The sequence below is a fragment of the Sorghum bicolor genome, chromosome 3 (genome assembly GCF_000003195.3).
Source record: "Sorghum bicolor cultivar BTx623 chromosome 3, Sorghum_bicolor_NCBIv3, whole genome shotgun sequence".
Taxonomy (NCBI): Eukaryota; Viridiplantae; Streptophyta; class Magnoliopsida; order Poales; family Poaceae; genus Sorghum; species Sorghum bicolor.
The window spans coordinates 64,339,490-64,354,905 of record NC_012872.2 but is presented as its reverse complement, the minus strand read 5'-3'; the positions used below and the strand labels follow the sequence as shown (position 1 = coordinate 64,354,905).

Below are 15,416 nucleotides of genomic sequence, written 5' to 3'. Positions count from 1 at the left end.
GACCATGTGACGCTCGGTCGCGCTGCCAAAAACAATTCCGCCGCTCCAACTCGTCAGCCACAACCCACACTCCCACAGGCGAGGCACCGAAAGCGAACCGACACCAGCGCCGAAAACCACCCTGGAAGTGCCAACTGCCAAGGCAATCAAGTAATCAGCTACCCGACGCTCCCGAACGGAGGTACGCGACAGCCGGCCGCCCTCCTGTTCGCCACCAGCTTCCAGCAGGTGGCCGCCGGCGGCCGGCGCAGGCGCAGCTACTTATAACCTCTTGTGCCCTTTGCCCATCCATCGAAACTGGAAGCAACAACGGCAACAAGTTGATACTAGCTTCGTTGTTCTCGGCTGCCTCAGCTCCTCCCTCATCTAGGCAAAGACGATCGATGGCAAGGCAACTGAGTGCCAGCGGCAGGATCCTCGCAGCGGCCGTGGCCGCCGTGTTCGTTGCCTCGTCCCTGGTGAGCACGGCCTCCGCGGCCGACGCGCCCGCCCCAGCGCCCACGTCCGGCGCCACGGCCGCCGCGCCGGCCTTCGCCGCATCAGGCGGCAGCGTCTGTCGCCGCGGCGGTTTTCGGCTACTTCTTCTGCTAGGTGGCCGGGGCTGTTGGCGCCTGGCGGGAAGAAGAGAGATACACAGATACGCGGTCATGAACTCATGATGTGCGCGCCCACATGGTCTTCGTTTGGAGACCAGTTTTGTTCATGATGACACGTAAATAGTTATTTATCGGTGCCGGCCGGATTCATTGTACGTGATTATGGGTTTTACGGTGGGTGATGCTAAATACTACTGCGTACTCCTACTTCCGTTGCATATACTTGGAATCCATCGGTACTTTTTAGGAGCGATTCGCAGAATCAAGTGGGGTGGTCCCAAAACAAAAGCACGCGGGGCTCTATGACCGATCATACACATGATTTGACAACCAGGACAGATCGATTGGGATGCGACCGATCAAGCGTGCAACAGTACGGGGGTGTTTGATCCCGGACTGATGCCCTGTCACATTATTAATTATAAATCTAATTGCTTAAGTTGTGACTAATTCATGAGGCGAACATATTTGACTAATTAATTCATATTTAGACCCTTTATGATGCTACAGTAAATATATCGATTAATTAGGTTTAATAGATTCGTCTCGCGAATAGGCCATAACTTAGGGCTTGTTTAGATGCCTTCAAAATTCCAAAAGTTTATAAGATTCTCCACCATATCGAATCTTGCGGCACATGTATGAAACATTAAACATAGATAAATAAAATAACTAATTGCACAGTTTTTAATTCACACGACGGATCTTTTGAGCCTAGTTAGGCCATAGTTCGACAATACTATTTACCAAATATAAACGAAAGTGCTATAATGTCTAAATCCAAAAAAATCTAAACAGGCTCTTAAAAATCTAAATACAAACGAATCTTTTGAGATACTAATTAGTTTTATAATTAATTCATATTTAATCTTTCTAATTAGTATCTAAATATTATCTGATGTAATAAAAATTAAAGTTTAGTCCTATGATCCAAACGCCCCTTCTAATAACGGATGCACACCACGCCCACGCCGCGGCCACTAGTTCCTGAATATTGCAATTATGTCTAGCTAGTGCATGAGATCACCGTAGCAATTAGTGTTTCATAAAGTAACGCAATTAGTGTTTCATAACAAATTCTGCTTAATGAAAAAGTAACGCAATTAGTGTTTCACCGTAGCAACGTACTGTAATCCGTATCTCGTACTTTCTTTTTTTCCCCCTCCCGTTGGGTTGCTAAAAATCATATTCTTTTCCCGCCAACCACAGATTAGAAATGGAAAAGGCCCGGCCCAAGTTGCGGTTCTGTCCCCAGCCCTCCCAGCAGTCTTCCCTGTCCGTCGCCCATCACCTCACTCATCACTCCACTCCCTCACCACCCCAGCCGGCCCTCTGCGGCTCTGCCCCTCTTCCAGTTCCAGGTCCCAGCCGGCCAGCCCTGTCCAGATCCAGATGGGAGCTCCACCGCTGCCCTTCTCCCTGCCCCACGCCGCGCTCCTCTGATCCCGCACTCCGTCCCCGAAGTCCCCACTGCCGGCGCGATCTCCGCATTCCCCCACCCCACCGCCTTCGCCCCACCACCCGCTGATGCCGGCCATACAGGCCACTGCGCCGCCCGGAGTCCTGGCGTGAACAGCCGTCGCTGCAGCGCAGCCTGGAGTTCAGAGCACCCGCCTGTTCCCCGCTCCGCCCGCCGCCACCGTTCATCAAATAGCCCCTTCGCCTGCAGCGCAAAGCCGCCACCGCTGCCTCTCTCCACGGGACAGGGGACACGCTGCCGCCGGGAGGGAAGAACCCGACTACCGGGCTGAAGTTGCCGCACCCCTGCCGTCCGACGTACACAGGTGCGTATCGAGCGTCCACTTGGGTGGCGGATGATGCCGATTCTTTTTCGTTCTAATATGGATCAACAAGTACTGAAACGCCACAGTAATGAGGATTGTAATTTGTAATAGGAGCAGCTCTTGGAGAATCGGGAAGGATTTGGGTCTCTTCGACTCCTATCTGTCGAGATACTAAAGGTCATTGTACTTTTGGCTGTTTGGCAGGATCAAAGGCCAGACATGGCATCCCCTACGTCTTAGAAAACTGGTGGCATGAGCTGCTGCTAAGTTGATAAAATAGATACTTGCACACACAAAATGTGTCTTTTCTGTAACTGCAGAGTGAATTCCATGTGGTTACATGGAATAGCTCTATAAATCGTGTTTTTTTAATCAAGGTAGCAAAATACATGTGAATCCTACTGTTTATAGCACTTTCAAATTAAAAGGAATGTGGGTATTGATATTCAGACTTACACCACGGTAGAGTGCGGTTTGTGGATTGCTCTCTGGTTCATGGATCCATTGTTCCATAGTTTGTGCACATTACTCCTCAGATAGGAACTCTTATGTTTGTTAATTAATTGTTAAATTTGTTGTTCTTATATATTCTTTGCATACACCATTCAGGTTTAATCATGGTAATCTTTGACATTGTTCATAACTGATCTATTGCAGTGGGATATACTACACTGGCCTGCTTGGACAGTACAAATTTGTAAATATATCTCTTGTTCTTCAGTTATGGCCACTATGGTTGAAGGGTGTGTTGGTCCCAGTGAGCTTCACCTGAAGAAGGAACTTATTGCCTTGAGAAAGGCACGTTTTTTGCGTGATCCTGAAACATGCTCATCCTGGAGGTCTCCGTTAAGCTCTAAATCATTCTTGACAACTTCTGGTGTTATAAATCACAATGAGATAGGCAGTAGTTTGTCAGAAAAGCACACAGAGCCAGCTGCAGCACCGCCAAAAAGTGAAAAGAAAAGAAAAAACGTTTATCTCTACAACTGGAGACATCATTCTAACAAATCCAGTGAAAGTGGAGTGAAGTTAGATGCGGACGACAGACAAGCCTCAGCAGACTGTAGTCTGGAAAGCCCATGTATTTCTAATGGTATGGACTCTAGGAGTGACACATGTCTGGAAGTTCCTGTCAGCATATACAGTGTTCAAGGTTCAAATTCATGCACTCCTGTTAAAAGAACTGTTAGAAGGGTGAGGAGAAGTTCATTCTCAAAGAAAGGAGCTATGAGAAATTCGACTGTTTCAAAGTTGCTAGATCTCCATGTGAACTCTGGTGAGCAGTCTGAGGATACTGAGAACTACAACTCAGAGACTCATGAGCAGCTTCAGAAAGTAGGGTATTTTTCTCGCTCTACATCACCACTGTTTGCTGCATCAGGGTGTTTTAGCTCAACAAATCCTTCTAAGCTGTTGAGGGTGCCAAGAAGAGAAGGATCTTCCTTCTCCTGTACTCCGGTCTCCACTAGCTCCTATTACAGGTACAAAGGGAGGAATCCTAGTACTGTAGGCTCATGGGATGGAACAACTGCTGCTTCACTTGATGATGATGGGCTGAACCAACCAGAACTGTTGACAAATCAGAGGTGTGGCATTCCTTGTTATTGGTCAAAGAGGAGTAAACACAAGGGATCTGAAAGGAGTTGTTCTCCTTCACTTTCTGATACACTTAGAAGAAAAGGCAGCAGTCTTTTGTGTGGGAGTCAGACAATACATGGGAGAAAGAAATCATCGGGCTCCAATAAATATGGATATTTTAAAAAATCTTCCCAAGGTGTACCGCTGTTGGGTGATAGTAGTCATTTTGCTTATTCATCATTTGATTCAGCTAGTGATGAAGTATCGACCATCTTTGGAGAATTAGATCTGGAAGCTTTGAGCCGTTTGGATGGCAGAAGGTGGTCAAGCTGTAAAAGCCAGGATGGGATTGCACTCTCTGTGAGTGGAGCTGATCATGTAGTTTCAGATCACAGAAGTTTGAGCCAAAAATATCGACCAAGGTCATTTCTCGAAATTGTGGGTCAAAACTTTGTTGTACAGTCACTTAGTAATGCAATCGCAAGGGAAAGAATAGCTCCGGCATATCTGTTCCATGGGCCTCGTGGGACAGGAAAAACATCTTCTGCAAGAATACTTTCAGCAGCTTTAAGTTGTACTGCTACTGGAGAGACCAAGCCCTGTGGAGTTTGTACCGAGTGTAGTGACTTTTTCACTGGAAATGGAATTAATCTGATTGAGGTTGATGCTACCAACAGAAAAGGTATAAACAGAGTAAGGCATTTGATTGAAAATATACCAGCATCTGCAACTTCTTCACGGTACAAAGTATTTGTCGTTGATGAATGCCATATGGTATCTTCTAAAGTCTGGTCGGCATTTATGAAGTTTCTTGATGAACCATTACCTCGTGTTGTCTTCATATTTATAACAATAGACCCTGAAAACCTTCCCCGTTCTGTTGTATCACGTTGTCAAAAGTACATGTTCTCCAAGATCAAAGACATTGACATAGTATGCCGGCTGAGGAAAATTGCTATGAAGGAAAACCTCGATGTTGAATTGGCTGCTCTAGATTTAATAGCGCTAAATTCAGATGGATCGTTGAGAGATGCAGAGACAATGCTAGATCAGTTGTGTTTACTAGGGAAGAAGATAACACCATCACTTGTAAATGATCTGGTAAGTTATTTTTTCAGATTGTTGGATATTTTTTAAACTGTGAAAAATTCTCTATTCTGTTTCTGCAATGAGGTATTGTTGGGACTTGCATATGTCTAAACGGATTATGCTTAGATAAGTTCATCGTGAAGTATGAAGACATAATTATATATGAATGCCCTTTTTTTTTTCAAATGCGGATCCATGAACCTTCGCTTTCTGTTTTCTCTTGAATGAATGTTCACAAACTCTTCACAAACTCTTTGGATTAGATTGTTTGAACTCTCCCTCACTCCCTTCCTCACTGTACGCTTGTAGTTCATTCTTTAATGGAAAGCAGAACTAGAATAGGGTGTTTGGTTTGAGGAATGAGTTAGTCCATCATCTTCTTACTCTTGACTTTTTTGTTTGGTTTGTGGAATGGAACGGGTTGATCCATGATCACCTTGTTCCTCACAAGCTAATAATTAGTACTAGTATGAGGTATGGAGGCATTCCATCAAATTCAAGGAATGGACTCACAATGCACCACCTCATCTAGAATAGAGTGATTTCTCAAACCTTCCCTCTATGACTGTAGCAACTTGGAAGTCATAATGGCAATGCCATATTTAGATCAGTCACACAAACTTTAACTATGCTTTACAGGTTGGGGTTGTGTCTGAGGAGAAACTCCTTGACCTATTGGAGATAGCCATGTCATCAGACACTGCCGAAACAGTCAAAAGGTCGAGAGAGCTGATGGATTCTGGTGTTGATCCAATGGCATTAATGTCACAATTAGCTGGGCTCATAATGGACATCATTGCTGGGACCTATAGATTGGCGGACCCTACTTGCGGTGGAGATGGTATCGGTGGTCGAAATAGTGAGTCTTTAACTTTCTAATGCAATCCTTTCAAAATCCATCTTTTGTGTTGCTGACTCAGTGTTCATGCTTTACTCGTTATGTGTGTTTTCTTACCAGCCATTCAGTATCATCATGCTTTTTAATATTGTGTGTTAATGTACTTGGAGTTTCCACTCCTTTGTTGTGGAGGCAACACACTGTACTTAAGATTCTAATGCCTGATAAATGTTTATGGAATCTTTCCTTTTAGAATCAAGATGTTGATTCACAACTTTGTTGATCTTATGGAATTTCATTAGTTATACTATGAATACAAGTAAATGTAATTATCTGACAAAATAAACTGATACATTCACCTTCTCTACTATTATCTTGTCTGATTGCAACAGTAAACATACGAAACTAAGATAGTGATATTTGATGTTTTAGCACCTTTATAAAGAAAGTTGAGGGGGTTACGTAGACTTTTTCCAAATATGAAATGAATTGAGTTGTAATGCTTATGTGTATATTACTATATTAAGAAAATACATTGATAGATAGTACTTAATTTTCTTGCTAAGGAGATGATGAATCTTGCAAGGACTTATGTAGGACAATACAATTATGCGGTCATGCCCTCCATTTCAGATATAATTAATACTTTTTTCAGGAATCAATGCCTGCCTGGATGCCTTCAATGAGCATAATTTAATACACTTTTATTGAGAAACACAATTGTTTCCACTTGCATCATGTTTGGATACTGTGCTCTCTGTTTTACTAGTTTTATTATCTAACATCTTTAGTTTTAGGGTCTGACTCATATGGCTTTTAAATGTGTGCACCCCTTGATCATTTCCCACAATTTGTTTAAATACAGTGTATATAGGTATTTTTTTACGGTAAAAGACTGTCGGGGAGGTCCCCACAGTGCGAGAATTTAATATTAATTTAAGAAAAGATCGTGCTTACATACAAAGAATTAACTAAATGCATCCAACCAAACACAGAAAGTGTATATAGGTGTGTTGCTGGGCTACTTTTATTTCTTCTGTGTAACTGTCAGGAAATGAAATTATCGTGGTTTGTTTATGACTTACAATTACAAGGTTCCATATCCCTAAAGAAACAAATTGATTATGTATTCTTTACAGAATCAGTCGAGTTATTTCATTAGTGCACATCGGTATCGCTCTTATTAATAATGTGCATTTGCCTATCACACAACTACTCTTGCCAAAAGTACCAATTTACTTTGTACTTCTTTGCAATATCTTGGTGTGCCAAGAAACAGATGTAAACTTTAAACTTAGTAACCTGCCAGTATGGATTATGGATATGTATTTTTTGTGTGGCAACTGGCACCACCACTTGTAATCTATCTTGTCGCTCGAATTGAGATTGCTACAATGGATCTGTGGTCTGTCAATCTGTTGCAATATAGTGCATTCTTGAACGATGTGTTGATCTAAACAAGAAAAGTTTATCTGAATTCTGAAGTTCTAACATGTTTGTTGCCTTTAGTAACTGATGCTGAATTGGAAAGATTACAACAAGCGTTGAGGATTCTTTCTGATGCTGAAAAACAAATAAGACTTTCAAGCGAGCGTTCTACATGGTTCACTGCTGCTTTACTCCAGCTTGGTTCTGGTCATAATTCAGAAATAACTCAATCAAGAAGCAGCAGTAAGCAAAGTGCTAAAGCAACTAGTGAAACCATGATGGAAGCAGTGAGAGAATCCTCTGCGAGCAGGACTACATCTCATCATTTATCCACTTTTCCTGATTCAAAGAAAATAGTGGATCTGAAAACAACCAGTGGGCACTCTAGTCCTCAGGGCCTTGCTTCATTGTCCTCCAGGATGAGACCCAATGAAAACATGATTTATGCCGAGTGTAGGTCTGTTGATAGAGCATTATTGGAATCTGCTCAAACAGGTATTTCTTCTGAGCAAAAGGCTATGAACTGTGGAATCTCAGATAACCTTACCCGAATTTGGAGGAAGTGCATAGAGAACTGCCACTCCAAGACGTTGCGGCAGCTTCTCTATGATCATGGGAAACTAGCATCTGTCAAAGAATGTGAAGGTAAGCATATACTGTATTCTCATTCTTGTCCCAGCTATGTTAATGTTTTAAGGCTTTCCGTTTACAACTTACAAGTTTACTCTAGTACTTCTCACCACTGGATTAGAGCTGGAGCTACCTGACCATGTAGGGCATTTTTATCCCCCTGCATCATTTTAAAACTTTGATGGCCTAAAGCTCGAGTCAGAAACCCAGAATGAGAATTTCTGGATTCCCGACTTTACAATATGCGAAAATTTAGGGTAACTAAGCTGCCCCAAAAGCTGATTGCAGTTGCATTACATCTTTTGCTTGTGATCCCAACTCCATGACAAAATAAATGCAATCATCAGAGTTGTCAACACTTAAGTTCAGGTTCCAGCTTTTCGTTTGTAGCCATTTAGCTTCAAAACAGAAATTGTGCTACAGCTTGACAAACTGTACTTAGTTGAATCGGTAAATACTGAATACGAAGTCCAAATTAGGTGAAAGATGCAGAAACACTAATCATATTGTTACACACTAGCCCATGGTAACGTATGTAATTGATAAAATTCGTTCATTGTTTTATTGAACTAGAGCATATATATTTCAAACATTGGGCTTGAAAGGAATTCCACCTAATTATTTGTTGATGTATCGAGCTTAGTTCTATGGTTTAAAAGAAAGATGTAATAGGATGACAATTTATATTGGGCCCTTCAGTATCTGTATCTCTTAAGTTACTAAATCAACTTTTGCTTACTATGTTTCCTTGAAGAAGCCTATTTTTTATTGCAACTTTAAGTCTAGGTACCTTGAAGTCTCCAATTCTTCTAGCTTACATCCAAATTCGGCATTCTTAGTTACTGGCAGCGCAAGCAACAATACTGACCCTGCTGCTTGACAGATTCAGCATATTTGATGCGTAATTGTGACTAAATCTGTATGTTGAGCATGTAAATGATGCTTGAAAAATCTGTGGCATACACATAAGGACACTCATGAATAAATGAGAGATCAGCGAGGAAATTTTCTTCCTTTTTCGTGCCACTTATTTGTTCTTTCCTGGTACACAGCTGTCATCTTCCCAAACTTGACTTTGGTATACTTCATTTCAGGTACCATTGTTGCTTTTATAGCATTTGAAGACAACGATATAAAGTTTCGAGCCCAAAGATTTATTAGCAGCATCAGAAATTCAATGGAAACTGTACTGAAGTGCAATGTGGAAGTCAGGATTTGTTTAATGCAAGAATTTCTTGCTGGAGGACTAAAGCATGAGACATACCCGGATGAGACAGCTGAATCTGATGTCTTGAGTTGTTCAACGAACAGTGAGCGTCGAAAGGGTAGTCTCAATCTATCAGGTGCTGGTGCGGTGCAGTCAAGCAATGTTCCCATGATCATCTCTGATGAAAATTCAGGAATGCATAGAACAAGAGGGCAGGATGTTTCTGTTGAACAGTTGAAGCTATCAGCTCTTGATGAACAAAGGTTAGAGAGTGCATGGCTCCAGGCTGCTGAAAAACCCACTCCTGGTATGTTAAGTCAAGCTAGACCTGAGAGAAATCAAATTCTTCCACAAAATGGTGGTCAGCATCACGGGAGGTCCTCAATGGCCACCATTGTTCCCTCAAAGCATGTCGACAAGGATCTGTCTAATGAACTGAAAGCCTTAAAGATCAGTGACAGTCATGGTCCCCATAAAGGTCAAAATGTACAGATGGAGAATGGTTATGCCATTTCACCAAGCCTTTTGCATAGAAATAACCATTTGGCAAATTGTGACAATGAGAGCGTGTAAGTAACATATTTACTATTTGTAATCTGCATGAATCCAGCGGTATCTTTTGATCTTGTCTTTAGAGGATTGGCAGTGCTACTAGAAAAAGTAAACAACTGCATGTTACCTTGAGAGAAGGAAAATTTAGCTACATACAACTTACAAAGGAGAATCTTTTATTTTCTAGTCAAACTAAATGACTTTGGAGGTGGCACTGAAGCATCTATCCTTAGCATTATACATCTCCATAGTCAACTTTCAACAAATGTTTCTGTGTTTCATGGTTCACAAAAGTATGTGCCTTTTTTCCTTTCTACATTTCAACTTGTAACACTCACTATTTCCATGCCTGATTTACAGGGTTTCTGAGTCGGGAGCACCTGGTTGCCATGGACTCTTCCCATGCTGGAAAACTGAAAAAACGAAAAGGAGAAAGGTAAATCTGAAATGCACTCATATGAAGATATTTCTTTTGGCTATCACGCCTCACATTTCATTCGATTCATGTTCTGGGTTCAGGGAAAAGGGCAGACACGGTTGAGGTCATCTTAAGTTGGCAATTGACGACGATAAAACGAGCATTGTGGCCCTGGATTGTAGAGGAACGTTTGAAGAGATGCATGTGCCTCACGAAACTGCCTTGCTTCATTCTTTCTAGAGGATTTAGGAAGACCAATTCGTTAATTTCCATGCAATCAATTCTGCTGCTGAGGGTTCAGCATTTTCAGCTCGTGGACTCAGCACAGGGTGATAAAAGCTGGATACTTCATACTCAGCAGAGATGTTGGACATGCAGATTTGAACAAGTCATTCTGATCCATCTATGCTTCTTGTACAGACATTTGGATGTGTAACCCCTTGCCGAGTCGCAGGGCTGAGGCGTGAGGCGGTCAGCGGAATTAGGAAATACTATTGATTAGCGAGTTGATGGGACGCACTTATTTTTCAGCATTTTTTTTGGGTACTGTGTTTGAGAGCAGTTGAATTTACTTTACATTTGTTATTGTACCAACACTTTTTGTTAGAAAAAGGAAGACCTTACGTCGATAAGTTGTGATTTTATCAAGTATGTACAAAAACTATTAACTCCTGCATTTGTGTAGATTTATCATTTCGTATCGGTGGGTTAAATCTCTATTCTCTATATATATGCTAATACCGGTCATTCTCTATCTACTCTACCCTTTTACCCCCACCAGTCAATTGTATATGCTCAAGTCTTGTTGTGTTGCTACTTATATCTCACACAAAACGTAATGAATATAAACTCACTGCATTATATATATAGCTGTGTAAACAGGTCGATCAATGGAGAGTACATGAACCAAGAATCCAAGATGCACACACTCCCAACCGGGCGACTCGCGTACGTCAGCCGATCAAAACACACCCAACACGAAAATACTGGCAACAACAATCAAGTAAAAGAAGCGATGAACTGAACTGATATATATGTATGTATCACTCCGATCCGGGTCCAGGACTCCGGGGGGGGCGGCAACGCGCGCGCGGCTGCGGCTGCGGCCAGCAGCCGGAGACGACGACGCGCGCAGCGGCAACCCAGCTCAGCTGAAGAGGTACCCAACGGCGGCCACGGCGAAAGCAGCGAGCGCCGGGGCGGTCACGGCGGCGGCGGCGGCGGTGCTGGGGCTGGCGGGGCCGGGAGCCGGCGCCGCCTCGGACGCGGTGGCGACGCCGACGAGCGACGAGGCCACGGCGGCGGCGGTGGCAGCCGCGGCGAGGATCCTGAGCCTGAGGGTGGCCGCCATCTTCTCGCTAGCTGCTAGCTTCTCGATCGAGAGGTGGAAGGGGAGGAGAGGAGGAGCAGGAAGCTAGCGAGGTGATGAAGGGCGGGAGGGAGAGGCCGGGCATATATATAGTAGCTGGTGGCGGGGGGGCCTTGTTTAGGCGGAGGACGCGTGGCGTTGCATTGGCTGAAGTTTCACAGCCTGGCTGGCTGGCTGGTTGGGCTGGCTTAATTTTAGGCTTTGCTATGATTAGCTAGCTTGGGGTGATTAGTTGCGTGGGCGGTAGTATCTGAATGAATGGTCAGTTTTTGGTCTCTTGTGCCGGGACGAAGCAAGTACAACATGTTCGCAAAAGAAAAAAAAATGTGCGCACTCGGCAAGGCGCCAACCGGTGTGTTTTATTTGTGCTATTAGTGGTCATCATCACGTACTCATCAGTATCATCGAACCATTCGGTGGCTTTGTTGGTTGATTCAGCCGCCTTGTTGTTCGAGTATCGCAAGAAAACGTTGGTCGCCAGACGTTGGTTCTGGAGATGGTTTGTTCGGTTATGAGCCATTGTGGGTGTGTTTGGTTCGTTTTCAATGCTAGTAAAACTAAATCAGATTAGCCTAAGTCTGGTCCTAGCAAGCCAAGATAGACTTGTTTGGTTACATGTACTATATTAAACTGGCTAGTCCTAGAATGTGTTTGGTTGGCTGAATTGTTTTGATACAGTCACCTCTTATCTCAAATTGTATGGTTACCTCCATTGAAACATTTTATCAAACAATTGATAGGCATCGAGCAGTGTACACAGGCACACAACACGCAACAACGCAATTCCCTCCTTTTTCGCCTGTTTTGTGTGTTTGTAAATAAATCAGCCCAAAAAAAGGACGCAGTCGTGGACCCCAAAATTTCCCTTCCCCCCGCACCAAACGAACTCTCGATCCAATCCAGATCTCTGCAAGGCGCCGCCTCAGCTCACCGATCCGGCCCTGGATCCGCTCGTCGCCCTACGGGATCTCTCGATCGGTACCAACTTTGCCCCTTCTCTTTGATTCCGCAGGTGGTGCCCGTGCCCTCACGCAAACGCGGCAGAGAGGAGGACAAGGGCGACGAGCTCCTTCACTACACACCATTCCTGCCTCTCCAGGGGATGCGACGGCCGCACTCCGCCACACCGGCGGCGGCGACGGCGACGAGCGACCGGGAAGAAGAGATTTCGGCGGAGCACGCGCTGGCGTCGTCATCAGAGCTGCTACTGCTATGGCGGCAAATGGAAAGAAGAAGGAGAAGCACCGGGGGGAGAAGAAGAAGTAGCGGGCGGTGACGGAAACTCAGGCAAGAGCTGGTCCTGACCTGGCTAGGATCAAACGATCGGTTTGGTCATTCAAGTTGGACCAGGCCAGGAGCGTTTGGCTGGCCAACCCTGGTCAGACTCAGGAGGCCTTACAGGCAACCAAACAGGTCAAAATTGGCTCCAGTAAGCCATGGCTGGAGTTAGCCGTACAACCAAACACACCCTATATGATGCAACTGCGACGTGATATGGGGCTGACTGAGCTGAAACCACACTTCAGTTGGGTAGAATATTATGACTAAAAATACTGTATACTGATTTATTGTGATAGATTCGACAAATAAGATAGCGTGACCTGTCCCTACTAGCTACTAGCCTCACCCCACGCTTCCCCACTCTGCCTCGTGCCTTCCGCGCGCTGGTTGCCGCCCAACCTCTTCCCCTCCCCCATCGGCCATCGTGCTGCCGACGCCGACGTCCACGGTCCACCTGGCCGCCCGGGCATGCACCGTGCGCACGTTTCCCCGGCTCGGTCCTCTCTTCAGTCTTCACGCCCCGCCGACGATAATTACATGAAGAATGGCTGGCCGGCGCACCGTACGTAGCTTGCCTGCTACGTGCTCCGTCACGAATTCAACGTGATTCGTGCCTACATGTCGTAGGCTCGTAACTGCTACTCCCTCGCACCGTACGTACGTCATGATGGAACGAATGCACGTAACTGTTCCACGCGCTGTTTGCTTGGCAAAATAACTTCACCGCCCGCCACCCGGCTGCTGGCTGGCTGAGGCTGAGTGGTTGCTGCTTCCGTCACAGGCCGAAGACAGCCACGACAGCTTGCCCAGGGTCGTCGCGCCTACACCTAGCTTGGGCCCTCAGTCAACTGCCCATGGTGGGCCCGACGGCCTCGGGCGGAACGGAACTGTGGTGGTGCCGGTTGCCGCTGCGGCATATCAGCGTCGCAGCCTTATCAGCCAGCTGGGACCTGTTTAGTTCCAATTTTTTTTTACAAAACAGATAGTATTTTTGTTTGTATTTGACAATATTATTTAATCATAACTAACTAGATTTAAAAGATTTATCTCATAAATTACAAATAAACTATGTAATTAGTTATTTTTTTTATTTATATTTAATGTTTCATGTGCCGCAATATTCGATGTGACAGAGATTCTGAAAGTTTTTGTAATTTTTTTTAGAACTAAACAAGGCCTAGATTGTCACGTGCCTTCCACTTGGACGCCTGGCTACAACTCCGGTGGCCACCCCGCTGGAGAACATCTATGGTCTTATTTAGATCCATTTTTTTTAATTTTGATAGTGTAACACTTTCGTTTTTATTTGATAAAAAATATTCAATCATAGAGTAATTAGGCTTGAAAAAATTCGTCTCATGATTTACAGACAAATTGTGTAATTAGTTTTAATTTTTATATATATTTAATACTTTATGCATGTGGCACAAGATTCGATGTGACAGAAAATCTTAATTTTTTTTTGGTTTTTGGGGTGAACTATAAACAAGGTGCATGAAGGCATGCATCAGACGTTGTCACCTGCGCATGCGGCCTTCTAGGAAGGCATCAGACGTTGTCCGACTTGATGCTGCAGACACTACCACCGTGTTCCACTGAAGGGGTAGCGGACTCGCCTTCAGTAGGAGCAGACACATGCCAACGCCAGGGGATTCCCACTAGACCGTGGACAACGACATCTCCGTTGACAGCCACCTTAAGAACTTCACAAAGAAAGTGGTGCGTAAGAGGATCTCACCACTGATTCGTGAGCCGCCCAAGCTGCTGCCCGTAGAAGGCAGTGCTTCCGCTGCCGAGCAAGCGTCTAGCGGCTCAAAGCCTCTTTTGGGTACCTGCTTCCAAACAAGGTGAGATCTTAATCATGTAGCGATTAGGTTTGACCACGAGTGTGTCACTAAGCGCATGAACAAAGAAGGCCTACGAGGTGCTCTATGAGGCCGCCGGCCGGGTCCAATGCCTCCAATGCCGAAGCACTCTTCTAGGACGTTGGGAATAAGTCGGACTGGAGGCGACGGAAGCACAATCCCGTTTCCTAGGCTGTATCACTACTGCTTTTATCTAGATTGTCTACCATTTGTATAGTATCAAAATCTATATTTGTGTGTTAGGATTGTCTAGCCTACAACTGCAATTCTCTACAACTTTTAGGGTGCTCGCAAAGACGTGCTGTTTGAATGGTCAAACAACATGTTTTTTTTGCCAAACACTTATTTCCAAAACAACTTTATGGGTGAAGCTGTTTTCCCCTCCTCTCACAAAGACATACATAAGTTGGGATGAAGTTGAAAAAAGTAGCTTATTGCAGCTCTCTGCCTCATTTCTCTCTCTCAACTATGCATGAAGTAGTTGATGAAGCTATTTTGCCAAACACTTTTTCCAAAACAGCTCAGTTTTATCTAGAAAGTCATTCATGAAGCTATTTTTCTAGTTTTATCTAGAAAGTCATTCATGAAGCTATTTTTCTAAAAAAACAGTTTTACTAGTGAAGTTTAGCTGTGCCAAATAAAGAACACTGCCACCACAACCGTATCTGATGAGTGATGACCGTTACAACTCAAGACAAACACATGGCATGTTCCGAAGGACCAGTCGAGTTTATATTTACTTGGCTACCTGAAAGTTAGGAGCGGTCCGTCCAAAGCAGAA

The 15,416-nt window shown here is 44.2% G+C and overlaps 2 protein-coding genes across 4 annotated transcripts; both read left to right on the top strand.

The window, feature by feature from the left end:
- Positions 1,898–10,788, top strand: LOC8054704 (protein STICHEL). Of its 3 annotated transcripts, none has more exons than XM_021456993.1 (8): positions 1,898–2,380; positions 2,498–2,557; positions 3,038–5,059; positions 5,687–5,906; positions 7,395–7,958; positions 9,038–9,719; positions 10,063–10,138; positions 10,222–10,788. In XM_021456993.1, exons 3-8 carry the CDS (start codon positions 3,104–3,106, stop codon positions 10,252–10,254), a joined length of 3,531 nt encoding a protein of 1,176 aa, XP_021312668.1. In that variant the 5' UTR covers positions 1,898–2,380; positions 2,498–2,557; positions 3,038–3,103; the 3' UTR covers positions 10,255–10,788. The 3 variants fall into 3 exon arrangements, with proteins under 3 accessions (XP_021312668.1, XP_021312667.1, XP_002458591.1); XM_021456992.1 differs by having other exon boundaries at positions 2,492–2,557; XM_002458546.2 differs by lacking the exon at positions 2,498–2,557.
- Positions 10,949–11,541, top strand: LOC110433912. The gene is made up of 2 exons (XM_021456994.1): positions 10,949–11,197; positions 11,255–11,541. The coding sequence occupies exons 1-2, from the start codon at positions 11,155–11,157 to the stop codon at positions 11,536–11,538; spliced, it is 327 nt and encodes a 108-aa protein (XP_021312669.1). The 5' UTR covers positions 10,949–11,154; the 3' UTR covers positions 11,539–11,541.

Coding starts and splice junctions, on each gene's coding strand:
- LOC8054704 (XM_002458546.2), top strand. CDS start 3,104: ATGGCCACTATGGTTGAAGGGTGTGTTGGTCCCAGTGAGCTTCACCTG. Junction 5,060..5,686: donor CATCACTTGTAAATGATCTG/GTAAGTTATTTT, acceptor TATGCTTTACAG/GTTGGGGTTGTGTCTGAGGA. Junction 10,139..10,221: donor AAAAAACGAAAAGGAGAAAG/GTAAATCTGAAA, acceptor TTCTGGGTTCAG/GGAAAAGGGCAGACACGGTT.
- LOC110433912 (XM_021456994.1), top strand. CDS start 11,155: ATGTATGTATCACTCCGATCCGGGTCCAGGACTCCGGGGGGGG. Junction 11,198..11,254: donor GTCCAGGACTCCGGGGGGGG/CGGCAACGCGCG, acceptor ACGACGCGCGCA/GCGGCAACCCAGCTCAGCTG.